The 17,825-nt window shown below is 45.1% G+C and overlaps 1 protein-coding gene across 4 annotated transcripts; it reads left to right on the top strand.

The window, feature by feature from the left end:
* The first annotated feature begins 1,097 nt into the window (after positions 1 to 1,097).
* P2RY1 (purinergic receptor P2Y1) lies at positions 1,098 to 16,878 on the top strand. 4 transcript variants are annotated; one of them, XM_082223504.1, is made up of 4 exons: positions 1,100 to 1,580; positions 6,010 to 7,096; positions 7,719 to 7,765; positions 7,869 to 7,988. In XM_082223504.1, the coding sequence occupies exons 2-3, from the start codon at positions 6,067 to 6,069 to the stop codon at positions 7,760 to 7,762; spliced, it is 1,074 nt and encodes a 357-aa protein (XP_082079630.1). In that variant the 5' UTR covers positions 1,100 to 1,580; positions 6,010 to 6,066; the 3' UTR covers positions 7,763 to 7,765; positions 7,869 to 7,988. The 4 variants fall into 4 exon arrangements, with proteins under 4 accessions (XP_082079627.1, XP_082079630.1, XP_082079629.1 ...); XM_082223501.1 differs by lacking the exon at positions 7,719 to 7,765 and having other exon boundaries at positions 1,098 to 1,580; positions 7,869 to 16,878; XM_082223502.1 differs by lacking the exons at positions 1,100 to 1,580; positions 7,719 to 7,765 and adding an exon at positions 4,308 to 4,574 and having other exon boundaries at positions 7,869 to 16,878.
* The last annotated feature ends 947 nt before the right edge of the window (positions 16,879 to 17,825 follow it).

Here is a 17,825-nt window from a genome sequence, read left to right as displayed (position 1 = left end):
AACTCTTTGTAAAACAACACATCAAACACAAGTCCAATAGCAACAACAATTACACAAGGAAACCTCCAGCCACAGCTGCAACCCTGTCGACATTTACTTGGGAGTAAATGACACTGGATATAATTGCACTGCACAGACAAGCCACAGTCCTCTGGGCACTTCTTATAGGAGTGAGCTCCCATTCAGCTCTGTAGAACTTGTCTTAGAAACAGGCATATGATCAGGTAGCAAGATACCATGAACAACTGGAGCCTATTTTTTACGTAAAGGGAAGGGAAATGTACCAGATGGGAGGAGTCCTGCTATGTTTCTTCATTATGAGCTACAAATAGGGTTTGGCCCTGGATTTATTTTATACATCCAGGCTCATTCCTGGAACAAACAAGGCACTTCTAAAGAATCCATCTGAGCATGTGCTGAGTGCCCTGCCCTCACCACTGAAAAAAGTATAGCTTGGGTTTAAAGAGAGAAACTCAGTTCCAGGTCAGGGAGAGCCTCTCCAACAGTTTTAGCTCTGCTCAGTGTGTGTGTGTACTCAGTGGCGTAGCGTGGGTTGTCAGCACCCGGGGCAAGGCAAGTAATTTGCGCCCCCTAACCCGTGGATTTGCGCCCCCTAACCCTAACCCCCAGATGTTGCGCCCGGTGCGGCCGGCCCCCCTGCACCCCCCACGCTACGCCACTGTGTGTACTATACTGCAAAAAAGCCAGGGACCTCCTTCCATCAACTGTCACCTGGCAGCAGTCATTATATCAGGATGCAGCGAAGTGGACAGGGCAACCCCATCGAACAGGTGAGAGGCGAGCACCACTTGGCACTTTCTTTCCTCCAACTCTTCAACCAAAGCTAGTCATTGGAATAACTTGTAATCAAGACATTGAACTTGATCGAAACGGGCAACACATTCTTGTTCAATCTTCGAACGGAAGTGGCCACTTTTAAAGCACGTTGTAAAGCGCGGACCGCGCCCCGTGCCGTTTGGTCCCAATCGGCTCCAAAACAGAGCACTCCGCACATGCCCAGAGGGCTGGGGCTCAGCAGCCTTAGCATCACTTTAAAGGGGGGAGTGGGAGTCCTTGACAGCCACACGCATAGACCACTTCGCCTGTTAAGGGCACCCACCAAGCTGCGCAGGAAAGCGCGCGCGGAAGGCGCAGCTCCGCCTCTCGCTTCCCTCCCTCCTGGGAGCGCGCGGCTTCGGCGAGGAAGCGAGCGGCGCTGGGCAGGGCTTCGGGGGGCGGGAGCCGGGGAGCCTCTCCCGCCTGCGACGCTTCCTCGGGGAGGCTGCTTCTCCGCCGCCGCTGCCGCCAGTGCTCCCGCCTCCTCGGCTCCCTCGGCTCCCTCGCCAGCCAGCAGCGCGCACTTTGCCCCGGTTGTGCGTGTGCGGGAATGTGGCGGCGATCGCGAAGCGGAGCGCCGGACGCCGCCACCGCGCTCTGATGGGCGCACACGCTGCGCGCTGCCCGCTCCGTCCCCTTTGCCCGCCTCGCTCGGGGGGCTGCCCGGAGGCGACCGCGCCATGAAGAAGGAAGCGGAGGCGGCACCAGGGCGCAGCGGGGCCAGCTAGATCTCCCCGGAGAAGGTAAGGGTCGCCTGGGAAAGTTTCGTGCCTGCGAGCGACCGTCGCCTTTTTTGCTTGGGAATAGTTCCACCCCATATATATATCCCGATCGCTTTTTAAAAACTATCTACATTCATAGATATGGGTTTCTCTTACTGCCCTCGTGATCAGCGCCCTCTCCTGAGAGCGGTTTCTTTTTAAAAGTGCCCGAGATGTCAAAGTTGGGGGGGGGGGTGCGGGAATTTCCTCGTCTTCCCCCAGGAAAAGGGGCTATTTCCCCCAAAGGCTCTCCTTTCCGAACAATGCAAGCGAAGGGAGAATGGCAAACCTCATTAAGAACGCGCCAACTAGGGACTGCTTTCCCAAAAGAGCAAAAAATACATCGGTTGTGGAGACGGTGGTGGTGTTTTTTTTTCTTTAAGGGGGTGGCGTCCTAGTTCTAGAAGACCCCCACCAACCCACCCATCCATTTCCCAGCAGCTTTTGACTCAGGAGTCAAAATGTCGATGGCTGGACCGGGCTGTCCAAACGAGCGCACGGGAGCGCAGTCAAGGAGCGTGGGGGAAAGGGTCGTGGGGACGGTGTGTTGGTTCTGGAGTGAGGAAGGAGAGGCGCTCTGTGCATGCTCAAGGGGTGTCTGGCCTTTGGGAGCATTCTGCACTTGCTCCCGCTGATCTGGGAACGAAGTCAGGCGCGGACTTCCGCGTTCGCGCGCGTTTTGGGTGGTGAGAAAGGGAAGCGAGTCTGCCGCCCTTTAGGCACGCAGGAATAATAAGAGCTGGTGGAGCAGGCAAGCAAAGGGCAGCAGGCGTCCTGGGAAAGAGGCTAGTCCGCATTGTTCACATGCCCCCTTTCTGTCATTGCTGCGCTGTAAATGGGCTCACAGCAGATACAAATACGACATTCCATAGCAGCCGAAAGCCTACAGGAAGACTACAGGAATTGTGCAAGGAAACTTCACTCACAGGGTCTGCACCTTGGGCTTAGGTACCCAGCACAGTCGCCTTCTCATGGTCCCCTTATAACAGGGGATGTGGAACCTGTGGCTCACCTCTCCAGATGTTGTGGGACCACAGCTCCCATCACTGACTCTTGAATCTGCTATCTGGGGTTGACGTAACCTGGAACCCAACAATATCTGAAGGGCCACAGGTAGAGATAGATGAATCTGGTCATTTCAGCCTTCTTGGTTTCTAATTTTTCTAGCCTCAAATTCAGCTCTCCACATTTCCACAATAATCTGTGAATTCGTTGTGTGTGTGTGTGTGTGTGTGTGTGTGTATCCTCATAAAAATTAACCAGCATTTTAGTTCGGACATCTCCTAATAAACACAATATTGTGTGTAGTTTTGAGTTGCTGCAAGCAACTTCCCCTAATGCAATGCATTTCTGTATGCTGTTTTCAAGAATAAGTGCATTTTAATGCACAGACCTCCCTAATGTATGTACTTTTGTATGTACTGTTTGGTTGGAGAACTGCATTGCAAAATTAGGAAATGTGCGGGTTTCAAAGGATGCCGTGCTTTCAATCTGTAAAATTTACTTTCTGATCTTCCGTTCTCTCTAGCTCAGCCTTTGCTAACCTGGTGCCCTCCAGACACTACAACTACCATCATCCGCAGCCAGCACTTGTTGGCTGGAGCTAATGGGAGTTGTAGTCTGGCAACATCCAGAGGGCAGCAGTTTGGTGAAGACTGCTCTAGCTTACATTATCCTTTACGTCCTTTTGTCTCCTGGCCCCTCTCCCTCTTTTCCTTCCTGCCATCTCTGAATTCCAGTGATGTGGAGCTTCTGCAAAATTCCGAGAATTCCCTGGATTTCACTGGATGGGAAAATCTAGAAAACATTGAAACTGAAAACTGTGTGTGAAGGTTTTTTGGATTTCCCCTCCTTCCCTATGACCCAATATCCAGAAATTCTCTAGTGCCCTACATCATTTAAGGATCTGTTTATTTGACTTAATTTCAGTAAACAACAACAAAAAGTGTGCTGTGTTAATGTTATGTGTTATATAAATAAATATCTCAAAATGTTTGGTGTTCCTCCCCCACCCCCATCAAGCTTTATTTGGAAAATATTTTTGTTGTAAATATTTTAAAGATTTGGCAACTCAACATCATATACTTTCCTTACATTGTTTCTTGGTTCCCCCACTTAAAATGTAGGCACAGAAAACTGCTCACATACTAATTTTAGCTGCAGCTCCTGTAATGGTTAGAGTCCTGGACTAGATCCTAGGAGAAAAAGTGCTCAAATTCCACTCAGCCATGAACTTCATTTGGGTCAGTCACCATCTTGACTTACGGGGTTGTTGTGATGATAAACCGGGGGCCATTTGTGGCACCCCGGGCTCCTTGCAGGAAATATGGGTTATAAATAATAATAATAATAATAATAATAATAATAATAATAATAATAATAATAATAATATTAAATAATAAAAAATAGAAGAGGAACCCCCCCAACAAAGGTAACCGCAATTGTGAAAGTGCCTCGTTTGACTGGCCTCACATTCATTTTGTGATTCTACTGACAGCACAATCCTAACCATGCCTGCTCCCAAATAAGTCCTATTAAATTCAATGATGCTTACGCTCAGATAAGTGGAATTAGGATTGCAGTCTAATTCATTTTATGGGGGGCGGGAGAGTCAGCAGTAAAAAAACACACCCAATAGCAGCCTGTATCAGTGGTGCAGTCCTGATTCATAAGCTTCAGTAGAGGCTGTCCCCCCTCCCAACTATTTTCTGTTGGGTCAGGATTGCAACATCTGTGCCTTCCCCTTCGTTTGGCTTGACTAGATTTGGAACATATTCTCTTCCCCACCTCTTGATTCTGTCACTTCTGTTCCGACCCCCATTTGGTCTTTGCTATCACTTCCTGGTTTTGGCTCTTTGTTGACGGCAAACCAGACTGGGAAGTGAAGTATCCACAGTGCAAGAAGAGCTAGCCGAGGAAGAAAATCTCCCTGGAGATGGTTGAAACCACCATAGCTCTTGCTGGCTGAATTTGCAGGTGAACCTCAGCACTTCTCCATCTTCCTACCTGGTGTGTGGGATACTAGTTGGAAACGCAAGCTGCTTTGACAGAGGGGTGGGGGAAGCATGATATACTGCTATCTTGGATAGCTAGCAAGTAAATAATGCCTCTGCTAAATTTTGCTTTGCTTTGCGCTGAATTCATACTGCTCTGTTCAATTTGGAACTGCCGTATGTGTTTTGCAATTGCAGTGGTTGCATTTGTTTTTGTTTTTAAAATTGCATATTCCTTATGACACCTTATGGTGAAGGGCAGGTGAGACGTCTTAGAAACAAATAAAAATGTGGCATTGAGTGAAAGGGCCGTAGCTCAGTGCTAGAACAAATGCTTTGCATGCAAAGGATCCGGGTTCAATCCTCAGCATCCTCAACTAGGGTTGGGAAAGGCTCTTTGCTGAAGCTATGGAGAGCTGGGTGGCATAGTGCTCTTACTCAGTATAAGGCGGCTGTCAATGAGAGGAAGGGAAATAGCAGAGAAAGCTGAGGAAAGAAGCTCAACAATGTTTTGTGAGTAAGGCAGAAGCGGGGAACTTGCTGGGGTAGGGTAGAACTGCTACACCAGCTTCCAGGCCGTTTTTGGGTCACTGGTGCTTACTGGGAGGGGAAAGGGTGAGGCAGCCAGCAATAAACAACAGCAGGCCACCTGCCGGACAGCTAGCATAGCAGCTCTGCCCCCCCCCCCCCCGTTCTGGAATTATGGTATGCCAGGGCCTGTTCGCACAGCCATCGGAATAGCAACTAGCTAACACACTTGGGCAAATTCACAAGAACTGTCAGCACGCCAAAGGAGTCAACTCACAGAAGGTTTACAGTTTAATCCCCTTCGCATGGATCTGTGGTAAGTGAAAACTGCATGATGGACATTCATATTTTGCTTTCTTGAGTCAAGATATACACAAGTCCTTTGCCCATGCCCTCCACTTTTTGGCTCCTCCCTTCGCCACAAGCCACAATTAAACCAGGAAGTCTCTACTTAACCATAGTTTCTTGTTTTGTCTGAACCAAAACTATGGTTGGTGGCTTCAGAACTGGCCAGGATATTAAATCATGGCTTGAAGTTGAGTTAGCCATATAATGTCGATGTTTTGGACTACAACTTCCATCAGCCCCAGGCTGATGGAGGGCACCATGTGGACTTCTCTGGTTTAATATCTGGGCTTGTTCAAAAGTTGTAGTTCCCCGGTTCAGATGAACAGGAAAAGTGTGGTTTAGAAGCTTCCTGATTTAACAGTGCCTTGAGAAAAGGGAGGAGATGTGGTACTTTTTGTGTGAGCAAAAGGCTTATAAATATCTCAGCTTAATAAGCCCAGATATGATTGTCTGAACAGACTCATGAAGTGGAGGCTGGATCTTTTCCTGCCTTTTGGTGTTCTTAGTGCTGCAGCTTAGATACTTTCTTTGTTTTCCTCCAGAGACGCTTGCTGATACCAGGCCTCTAGATCCATCTATGTGACTTTGCTGGAGAAACCATGACCGAAGTCCTCCTGACCGCTGTTCTGAACGGGACTGAAAACCACTCGCTGGCTAGCAGCGGATGGACGTCGAACAATGTCACCAGCAAGTGCTTGCTGACCAAAACTGGTTTTCAGTTCTATTACCTGCCTGCTGTCTACATCATAGTCTTCATCACTGGATTCCTGGGCAACAGCGTTGCGATCTGGATGTTTATCTTCCACATGAGGCCTTGGAGTGGCATCTCGGTTTACATGTTCAACCTGGCGCTGGCTGACTTCTTGTATGTCCTGACTCTTCCTGCACTGATCTTCTATTACTTCAATCAAACCGATTGGATCTTTGGGAACTTCATGTGCAAGCTGCAGAGGTTCATCTTCCACGTCAACCTGTATGGAAGCATCTTGTTCCTCACGTGCATCAGCGTGCACAGGTACACAGGTGTGGTCTACCCCTTGAAATCGCTGGGGCGGCTGAAAAAAAAGAATGCCGTCTACATCAGCACCTTGGTTTGGGGGGTTGTGGTCACTGGGATTTCCCCTATCTTCTTCTACTCTGGAACTGGGGAAAGGAAAGTCAAAACCATGGCTTGCTACGACACGACGGTAGACGACTACCTACGAAGCTACTTCATTTACAGCATGTGCACCACGGTCTTCTTGTTTTGCATCCCGTTCATACTGATCCTGGGTTGCTACGGATTAATCGTGAAAGCACTGATTTACAAAGATTTAGACAATTCCCCGCTCAGGAGGAAATCGATTTACCTGGTTATTATAGTGTTGGCGGTATTTGCTGTGTCTTATCTCCCCTTTCACGTGATGAAAAACTTGAATCTAAGAGCCAGGTTGGATTTCCAGACTCCAGAAATGTGTGCCTTTAACGACAGGGTTTATGCCACTTACCAAGTGACTCGGGGGCTGGCCAGCCTCAACAGCTGCGTGGATCCTATTCTGTATTTCTTGGCTGGAGACACGTTCCGAAGACGGCTGTCGAGAGCAACCAGGAAAGCTTCAAGAAGGAGCGAGCTCAACGTGCAGTCAAAAAGTGAGGATATGACTCTCAGCATTTTATCCGAGTGTAAACAGAATGGAGACACAAGCTTGTGAATAACAGTTTAATTTTCCTTTTGCAAGCAAGCACTCTCACCCCCCCTTTCCCTTATCCCCACTCTTCATTTTTAACCCATGTAAGAATCTAATTTCGTGCATTTTCAAGAAAACTTAACAAGCGGACAATTTCTTTTGTTTCGTTTTGTTTGAAAAACATGCCGTGTGAAGCTAGGAAAAACGTGGGGAAAGTAAGTGTCAACTTCTTAAAAAAATTAAATGGAAAACTGTATGGGAGGTTTCCGTTCTTACCCTTTTAATTCTGAAAGAATAATGTATCTGATAGTCTGGTACACACAACAAATGCAGTGCAAACCCTCAGAAAAAGTGTCTCCTTGACTTAAGAGTATGAGGAATGCCCATGGAAGGTGAATATTTCTTTAAGGCTCTAGTCTATTCTCCAGCTTTCAGTTCCCTTGCCTGTTTCTGCCTTGCTGTGGTTCTGGAAAGGGCAGTGTCTGTAGGGGACCAGCCCCTGTCAGGGATATTGCAGACGCCCTCCCTGAATGTAGGTCTTTTTATTGAAAACATCAACGACAAAAAAGCCCTTTGATTTGCAGAGATACCAAGGAGGCTGACGGCGTTCTACACAGCTGATCGATGAGAAGTAAGCCTGGTGCTTATTTTATTAAAGTTGAATTTTGTTTAATAATTAAGTAAGGTTAGAACATATTAGATGACTTGAATTTGTTGTTTGGTATTGACTTCAGGTCCTCCTCCTCCTCCTCCCTTCCTGCATGTCCCGATAAGCTTCCTCATCACAGGAGTTCTGGATGTAGACACGTGTTCCTGGACCGCTCTCTTAAGCACTGCCGAAAGCACAATGCAAGAAAGGCCGCGGGTTAGTAATGGTCTGTTGGCAATTATTTCTTTGCGATTCTAGCAAGTTGGTCTAGCGGAGCCAATCGTGTGTCCCCCCCCCACTCTCGAATCTGGGCTTGTGCAGAGGACCATCTGGTCACGGCACGTTCGTGGGAAACTGCTGGGCATCGTGGCTTCCAAACTAGGACAATCTGGTAGCGTTGACCCATCACCATATGCAGGGTTCAAGTTTTCGGCATGTGTTGGGAAACATGGGGGAAACTGTACAGCCCCAAATGCACTGGAAGCCTAGCTCCTTTGTGTGATGTTGGATGTGACAGCAAGCTTGGCACAGGCTGGGCTTATCTCATGCAGGCTTCTGAGATGGTTTGACCATGGGCTTGAACCTTCTTTGAATAGATCTTCCCTGTTACCATATAGGGAGGGTTCTTCTGTACATAGAGGAGGTGATTACTGAAAATGTGATGCCCTGCCTCAATAATAATTAGAAGTCTGACAGAGAGAGAGAGAGATTAGATTGTAAGATTAGTGCTGTCATGTTCCCTGAAAGGTTAACAAATCTATAAACATAGTAGATGTACAGTACCATCAGCCCCAAGGTTACACAGAACTTGCAACTCCTTCTCAGCAGTTTAGTACACATCTAATGGGCACATCAGAACACTGTTAAGTTTTGCGGTTGGTGCAAATTCTCCAATAATTTAACCTATCTAGTTGGCAGTACCTGTGTTTTTGTCAACATGAAGAATTGCATTTGATTTATTTTTAGCCCTAATTTGGATTTCTCCCTTTTTAACATACAGCACTTTGCATGACAATAGCAGTTTTTCTGGCATTTAATGCTCCTTTCTTCTTCTTAGGAAAAAGAAACTGTCATTAATTTTCACAGGTGGGGGGGGCGGAGAGAGGAGTGCCTCATCTAAAATGTATAAAAGATTTACGTCAGATTCAGAAAGGCTTGGTTGAATGATGTCCTTCCCTACCTTTTCCCAATGCCTGACAGTGATCTGAGATGGCTTCATCACCACCCCAAAGATTTCCACATGTGGACATAACATTTGGATTTAGGAACTTAGGAAGCAGAGTTTGGCCAAGCTCAAGCTCAGTATTGTCAACGCTGCTCAGCTGTGGCTCTCTAGGATGTCAGGCAGGATCCAATCCTACTTGGAAATGCTGGGGATTGAACCCAGAATCTTCTGCGTGCTCTACCCCTTGCCCAACACAATCTTACTGAATTCTCCATTTCCAGCTTACTTGGGTTTGTAGGGAAATACTGTTCTCTACAGCTCTTTTCAAGCATTCAAAAACAGGCTGCGATAACCGTGCACTAGAAAGGAGTGTTATGGCTAAGAGAAAGGTAGTGGGGAAGATGACCTGAAATAGGCCAGAAACAATGTATCATGAAAGCTGCCAACTGATGCAGGAATCCCAGTCCCCGATAGATTCAAAACACAAAACAGTTTGGATGGAAAATAAAGCCTTATTTGCTTCATTTAATCTACCAAAATGTATCTGGAAAAAATGTTCTGCTGCAGCAAGCAGTGCTTTGAATTATTACAAAATTCTTTCTGTATAAAATAAAGAGGATATGTAATCTCATAAATGGCTTGAACAAATCCTTCCAAAAAGACTGTGGTTTACAGGAGAGGTAAAAATAAACTATTTACATCTTGCTTATTAATTTCCAAAGGCTGAGGATGAGCAGAAAGGGAATTGCTCTGAATAATGGCAGACTTACAAATCAGCTTAAATTCATAAATGCAAAATCTACTGAACCTGCAAAATCTGTTTATTTAACTTATTTCTCAAGGAAGGCAATGGCAAGCAAAGAGCTATCTAGTGTGTTCACAATGCTCCTTGATTCTACACTTAAACTCTGAATTGGGCATTGTTGAGTGAAGGGATAATGAGATGCATCATTAAGGCTGTGGTGCCGAGCTCAATTACTTGGGAGTAAGCTCCCTTGGACCCAATGAAGCTTACTGCTAAGTAAATATACATAGGCTTCCACTGCAACCTCTCTCATCTTGTTTTATAAGAAACTATAAATTAGAATCGTGCAAGGCTTCTGTTCAAATGTTGACATGTATGCATGTCAAGCTCTAGCTTAACAAGCAATCTGAATAAAATGTAAAAAGCCAAGAAAATTTAGAAGCGTGGTAAATAAGTGGCAGTCTTCTTTTTAATTAATTAACCTCTTGTGATTAGCTGTTTAGATTAAGGTTCGGTGAGAGTGTCAGGAAACATGGAAAACCTTTCCCTGCATCACCAAGAAGCATGTAACATTAAACAATTCCCTTAAACCAAACTGAGCTAAGGCATGCCTTGCTGGGCACAGCAATTGAATTAAGGGTACAATGGTGGAATGGATTTTTTACTCTTTGGAATGACTTTCTTTTGCTACATTTTTACATTCAGCTATCTTTCACGTACTTCTGTTTTCTGTTCATTGTTGTGCTCCGTACAATTAGTCAATGGATGTTGGGGTGTAACGTTCTTATAATCTGCTAATCCTCCCCCCAAAAAATCCTGCAAAATCTTTGTGTGTTTGCGTACAGCACCCTAGTATTAAATCACAGTGGATCTCTATTTATACATTAGAGCCCCGATCTAGCAAGAGAGACTCTCATGTGGAAGCAGGTTTCCCTTTGTGGATCCTCTTTTAGACCAAGTCCTTCATGAGTCACAAGACCTGCATGGATACTTGCAGGATTGTTGAAGCCAACACCAAGCTTGCCATCCTCTAAAAGCACCAATCATCTGTTTTGGGTGACAAAGAGGAATCTGGGTCCCCCTATCAAATTTAAGCTATCAAGACCAATGCCACCATCTGTGTAGGTACATCCTGGGAAATCATCATGTCCAGCAGCCTCATGCTGAACTTGATGGTCTCTCAGTTGGGGCTGCTGTCCTGAAGAGCTACAACCCCAGAGGATCAACTGCATCTTGATGGCATGGCCTATTCTGAAGGTCAAGATACAGGTCTCTGGAAATACAATATGCCACACTTGTCTAGAAATATCTGCATACACAGGAGGGCTTTTTTAACCTTCTTTTTTCAATAGCCCCTCTCACCTGTGCCATATTAGAAGTTGGTTTCTGAAATCCCACTGAGTTTCAGAAAAAGCTTCTGAAGCCAGGGAGGTCATTAAAAAAACAAATCAACATCCCTTCTGAGCAGATCCTAAGATCCTACTGGGAGATGCTACAAAGAAGGTCAGAATTAAGACTTCATGTTCTCCCATGTAACGTTATCTCTGTCATAAAACAATTTCAGGATCCAGGTGCCAGTGATACTTTATTAGATGCCCAGGCAATCAGATGCCCAATATTTTATTTTGATTATTTATTCCTCCTGCAGTTCTTTCTGACATAACGGAGTGCTTTATGATCCTGACCTCGCTTCTCTCCCCAACTGTCTTTCAAGGTTATTTGGGTTGAAGGACAGAGACTCCCTCAAGGCCACAAAGTGAAATGGGCAGCTGTGGAGAGATGCAACCAATGTGGGGCTCTGGTACCTCAACCACAAATGGTTCTTCTGGGGTATCAAATGATGTGTAAAGTACCTATATCTCATGTTAGTTATTAATCCTTTCTGTTATTACTGCTTTGAAAGGTCATAGAATTGGAGAACTGGAAGGAACCAAGAGGGTCATCCTGTCCCCTGCAATGCAATGCAGGTATATTTTGGCCTAATGTGGGGCTCAAACCCACAACCCTGAAATTAAGAATCTCACTCTCTACCGACTGAGCTATCTGGTTGCCATGCCTAACATGAGCTTACCGTCAGTTGCAGTCACCCAGCATTTGCTTGCCTTTTCCCAGTGAATGCTGCTGACCAGCAGGAAGCAGCAGCAACTGCTCCTTCCCCCTAATCTGCTGTTGCTGCTTATTCACTCAGAGGCAGTGGAGGTTGGTGCCCACTGGGGACTGGTAGGGTGGACAGTAGGGAGGCCAACAGTAGGTGGCACTAGAGCAAACAGCGGATAGCGCCACAGCCAATGATAGGCAGAGGGAGAGCCAGCTAGTTCCAGGTTTTGCCCCATTTCCCTTGCGGAGTTCTTCCAAGTAAGGCAACACAGACTAAGGAGGCGGAGGCAGCCAGTGCTACCCCCTAGATATGCTGCAGGTAATGATGTAAGCAGATGGGAGCTGGCTGAATGTAGAGTGATCCTGGTGGGGCAGTCTCCACTGCACAGAGCAGGCAAACAGGAAGCTACTGCGGTGAAAGGAAGTGGCAAGATCTGGAGGCTGTGGGGCCTCTGCTGGGCTGTGAGGCTCAGTACATGGCCAATGTTGCTGAAGCTTGACATCAGCCTTGATGAATGCTGCTGCTGCTGCTTCTGCTGCTGCTGCTTCTTCTTCTTCTTCTTCTTCTTCCCTAACCTCTACCTAAAGGTATGCAATGGAGACCTCCTCTTTCTATTCACCCCAAAACATCCTTTAGAGCAAGGGGGGGGATCTGTGGCCCTGCAGATGTTGCTGGACTCCTAGCCCCATCATCCCTACACCTTGGTTATGTTCATTGGGACAAGCTGGAGTCCATCACTGCCTGCAGAATCATAGGTAGGGAACCTATGATTCTGCAGGCAGTGTTGGACTCCACCTTGCGCCAATGCTTGCAAGACTATCCGTGCTTGCAAGACTGGCCACATGAGGAAAGGAGCATTTTTATTTTCCTGGTTTTTGAGGACTTAACTGCACCACAGACTTAAGCTCTGTCTGTGCGTTCAGAAGACCATGTGCGGGTAAGCATGAAGTGTGTTGGAGGAGAGGACAATCGTGTGTTTACCCACTTTGTGCCTTCCCTGCCTTCCCCAGCCCAACATTCCTGCATTGAATAGGAAAATCTGAAAGGGCGGTCTATTGTGCATTTGGCTGGAGACACCTCCCTGCATTATCAACATTCCCAGCTTCAAACAGCTTCTAAGGATGCTCAGCTGAGCAGCACCCTCCAGTCATTCCTGCTCAGCATAGGAATGTTGTGGGCAAGGCAGCAGGTGTACCCAGCCCATAAGGGGACATTTGGGGTGAGACTAGAGCATGCCTGCCCTTCACCCCCTTGATGTCTACCTCCCTTCTTGAATGCATGAGGAAGGTCTATGCTCACTGAATCATCATTGCCTCCCTCAAGGGAACCCTGAGAACTTCAGTTTTGTGAAGCGGAGTTGGGATCTCCAACTGCAACTTCTCAGCTAACCAAACGACAGTTCCCAAACCAGTGTGGTGTAGTGGTTAAGAGTGGTAGTCTCGTAATCTGGTGAACAGGGTTCACTTCCCTGATCCTCCACATGCAGCTGCTGGGCTAGTCACACTTCTCTGAAGTCTCTCAGCCTCACTCACCTCACAGAGTGTTTGTTGTGGGGGAGGAAGGGAAAGGAGAATTTCCCTTTGAGAATTTCGCTTTGAGACTCCTTAGAGTACTGATAAAGTGGGATATCAAATCCAAATCCAAACTCTTCTTCAGGGAAAGTTTTTGGGGTAGATATATACCTCTGGCTGAAACTCTTGATTTTGCAAGACTGTCTTTCAGAAGCACCTTTTCTGTTGTGCATCGTTTCCAAAATAGAAAATACTCGAGGCAACCCTTAGAAGTCAAGAGGGGTAAATATTCTGAAAGGGAGAAGTGGACAATTGTGGCTTATATAGAAGTGTCCCACAGAGCCGCGTGGAACACTTGCCATGCTTCCATGCCGCTTGGAGAATATGAGAAACAAATTTATACATTTATGAGAAATTCAAGTACTGAGGATGAACTGGTGATTACTTGAGAAAGTTCAACAGTCTGAAACTCATGTGCCTTTTTTGCATTTAAAATGTAATTAGTTGGAATGCAAAGCCAGACAGAAAGTACAGGGTGAGAGCCTCAGTGTTTGCAGATTGTGCTTGGTTTTCAACTGGTAGATGAAACGAGCATTTGGATTTATTCCATGAATATGGAAAAGCCTCGCTCTTTGCTACGGCAGGAACACCACAACATCAAAGGTAGTTAATTTCACAGATTTATTTTAACTCTTTGAATATTGCCCACAGATTTATTTTAACTCTTTGAATATTGTCCACAAAGCGCAAAAGAAATCTAGATTAGGGAACGCTGCACAGCTTGACAGGAAAAAAACAACACCTGTCACGTGAAGGTTGGCCCTTAGATTAACCTGCATTATTTCTTTCAGGTGGGGAGACTATTGTTTCACTAGATTTTGAGGACTAGCTAAGGAGCAGTGCTCTTGTAAGGAAGCACAATTTTCTTAAAATTGCCTGGAAGATTTGTAGCCAGTTAAGCATCCTGGTTGAACAGGCAACCTGTTCAGTCTTACCTGTGGTTTAATGTTGGTGCTGACATACCCCCTTAATGGTGGGGGTTTGTTCTTGGGTGATGAGCAGTCTCTTTATTTTTCCATGGTAAAAAAGAGCACTGTTTCATAAGTTCATTTAGATGAATGTCAACTACAGATTAATATTCAACAGACTGAGCAGATTTGAACTTTTAAGCTTTATTTACCAAATGCAAAAGCATGCTAAATTAGATAATTCTTTAGGGTAGGGGTTAAGAACGTTTTTAGCACAATGGGCCTGATAATTATCTCCTCTGTACCTCACGGGCCAGGTTTGGCAGGTGGGTGGAGCCACGTACCTGTCAATCACCTGGCATCAGCAGTGAAATGCGCTTTGCAGACATGGCAGATAGACTGATCGGTAGTGCCTGAAAACACCCTTTTGGATTTTGGTTGAGCCAAGTTTTTTCCCTGCCCCACACCTGGCTTCCTATATGACATCAGGTATAGGGCAGGTGGGGGTGGTTTGGCTGAAATGGTCTTGCAGGCCAAAGGGCTTGTAGGCCTTAAGCCCATGGCCAGAGGTTTCCGACCCTTGCTCTAGAGAAGGCATGTCCAACAGGTAGATCATGATCTATCAGTAGATCAGTGGATGTCTGGTAGATCACTAGTAGATCACTGGCTCCCCCCAAAGAAGCTCAACAACTTTGGCTCTTTGGCTCCCCTAAAAAATGCTCAACATTTTATCTCTTCACCCCCCCCCCCAAAACAGGGCTTTCCTCCTCCCTAAAAAAGCTTAACAACTTTGACCCGAACCCCCCAAAAGTGGGGGGGCAGTTTTTAACTCTGTGAGTAGATTGCAGTCTCTTCAGAGTTGGCCACCCCTGCTGTAGAGGATGAAAAAAATTCTAATGCAAAAATTCAAAATTTTCCAGAAAACCCACAAAAATGGTGGAGAGAAGAAGGCTTTTTACGTCCCCACATCACATGTGTACCTGCACTAATTAAAACTGTGGGTTGTTTTGTATGTGTGTGTGTGGAGTGAATGTTGTTACCCTTTTGAGATTCTGCAGGATTCCATAGGAGATTTATTACATCCTAGTCATATTTAGCTTGGCATTATAGTTAGCCATGCCAATGGAAATAGAGAAGTGTGTTTTGCCCTGCCTGACCATAGTGCGATGTGCAGACTGTTGAATCTGAATGAGACCCGAATTCAAATCCCTCTCCAGTCACTGGGTGGCCTGAAACCTCCCTTCTCCTACTATTCCACCCCACAGGCTTGTGGTAAGGACAAAGAGAGGTTATCATTGTAAAGCACTTCAGACACTGAAGGAACTGCATGGACTGCATGTTTTCCAATAAAAGCAATTGAATTCAGACATTGTCTGTTCTCAGATTAGTGCCTTGAGTGGAGCTTTATAGCAGAGCAATAGCCTCCCCTCCTCAGACTACATTTTGCTTTCCAGTATCTTGGCATCCAGGCATTTTTACTCCTCAGTGAGCAAAGTATATGAAACCTCATTTGTTTGCCTTAGCCTCGGAGATATGGAAAAGAGTTGTAGCAATATGACTCCCTTTGCGTTCACAAAACAGGTTACACATCCGTGTCCCTTTAAGCCAGATGGCATCATCTTGTCTACTGTAGAGATAGGAAGCCGAAGTGAAGTTCAATTGCCCAGGAATGTTCAGTTAGGCAGCAATAAAACTGGAAAACAGAGTTGCTCAATTCTCCAGAGCATGCTGCCTCATGTGTAAAAGCATTGGGGGGGGGGGAGGTGAGTTTCCCATGCATAAATAAAGAGCACAATTTAGCTGTCCAAACAAAAGGTGTGTGGAAGACACAAAAATGCCATAAACCTGCAGCACAGTGGCTTGGCTGGAAGTATTTCATTGCTCTTACCTTTGTTATATTCAGATTTAACTTCCTCACCATAATCCAGAAACTGTGGGGTTTCACATTTAAGTGGTTTCCTTTGGGATTGGTACACAGGCATAGCCGGTTCATAGGAATGCTGCCTGTATGTTTTTAATCACCAGTGACCATTTAGCTTCTCAGACTGTATCTGTTAAGAAATATAATGTCCGGGGTGTAATTTTTTTTTTTTAAATCAGCATCACCATTTCAAACAAATATGAAGGAAGGGGGGGGAGTGTGATTTATGTGCTAAATGTTTTGCAAATTTGGACTTTATAGTGTGTTTCAAGTGCATATGTGAAAATGTTTTATTTTTCTACCATTCTGTAATATTGTTGAGTAACTCAAGATTTATTTGTGGATAACAGTGCCATTTGGTTTGATTTGCCTACAGAGACAGTGTTACTTGATATTTAAGCTCCTCAGGTTCTGTTGTGGATTGAAACTAGTAGTCGTTTGGGGGAAACAACAACTAACTGTGCATAACTCTCATGAATAAAGGAAAAAAAACAAGATTGTCCTTTTTTTTGTATAAAGCACTGTGTTGGTTGCATGCAGTTTTTGTATAAGGCATGCCGATAGCATCTTGTAACTTTTTAGTGACAGTAGAACTGCACTGACTCCACCAAGTCACTAGTATTGTACTGAGCTACTTCGAGAGTAAAAAAAAATAAATAAAAATCAAATAAAGTGATGGTACACTGATGTGTTGGCTGCTATGTTATTACAACCAACCAACTTGCCTTGAGAACAGGAATATTTGCAAGTTCCAGTTTAGAAGGTGTGGATGCTAAAATAGAAGGAATCGGGAAGCTTCTGAGCAGTATTGATTTGAAACCCCTTCTTTTCAGACAAGTGAATCAGTCACTCGGCAAGGCTATCAATTATGTCATTTAACTCAAGGGCTGCTGCTGCTGACCTGACCTATTTCTTTAAGGGGGTAAAAGTGCTATCTATAGAAGTCAACATTTTATACTTGCCATGCTGGTAGAGCTCAGACACTACCGTAACTTAGGGATGTTTACACACAATTCCTCCCTCCCATGATGAATGCTGACAATGGGTGCCCTTCACACAGATTCTGGAGGGAAAGGTTTTCTCCTATTACTATGCAAAAACTATAGCCCAAGGAAGGCGAAATTCATATGGGTCCCTGTACATCTTAAATAACATATTAAACTACTGTGAATAGTAGCCTGCTTTCAAAAATCTGTTCTTTTTGTTAACCCGCATGCTAAGGGGTGTACATTCATGCTTTTTTAAAAAATAAACTAATGAGGCTTGATTCCTCCATTTGTTTTAATAATAAAAATGAATGGGATTTTAAAAATATATATTTTAGTAAAAGGAAGCAAAATGAAAATGATTCACTTGTAACTGCTCTGCATTGGAGACATTGCCTTAAGAAAACAGACCTACCAGTATATACAGTTCACACACAGGTCACTGGGAGAAAGTGGTAGAGCAGCGAAATTGACAGACAGGAAAATTCTATTTAATGTTGATAGCTGTTTGGCTATGCCTATGCAATTCTTTTAATTTCCTATATAATGGGGAACATTTGTCCTGTAAATCTGAAATCTGGCCTGTCTGATATCCTGCATATTTGAATATTTTGTGCTATTAGGATGGAAGAAGCAAAGTTATAGGAA

This window comes from Podarcis vaucheri (assembly GCF_965113315.1).
Source record: "Podarcis vaucheri genome assembly, chromosome: 5".
Lineage (NCBI taxonomy): Eukaryota > Metazoa > Chordata > Lepidosauria > Squamata > Lacertidae > Podarcis > Podarcis vaucheri.
This window is presented reverse-complemented; position numbering and strand designations above follow the sequence as displayed.

Excerpts from the sequence above, each read along its gene's own strand:
- P2RY1 (XM_082223501.1), top strand. The coding sequence starts at position 6,067 with ATGACCGAAGTCCTCCTGACCGCTGTTCTGAACGGGACTGAAAACCAC. Across the intron at positions 7,097-7,868 it reads GCTCAACGTGCAGTCAAAAA|GTCCTCCTCCTCCTCCTCCC; the intron begins GTGAGGATATGA and ends TATTGACTTCAG.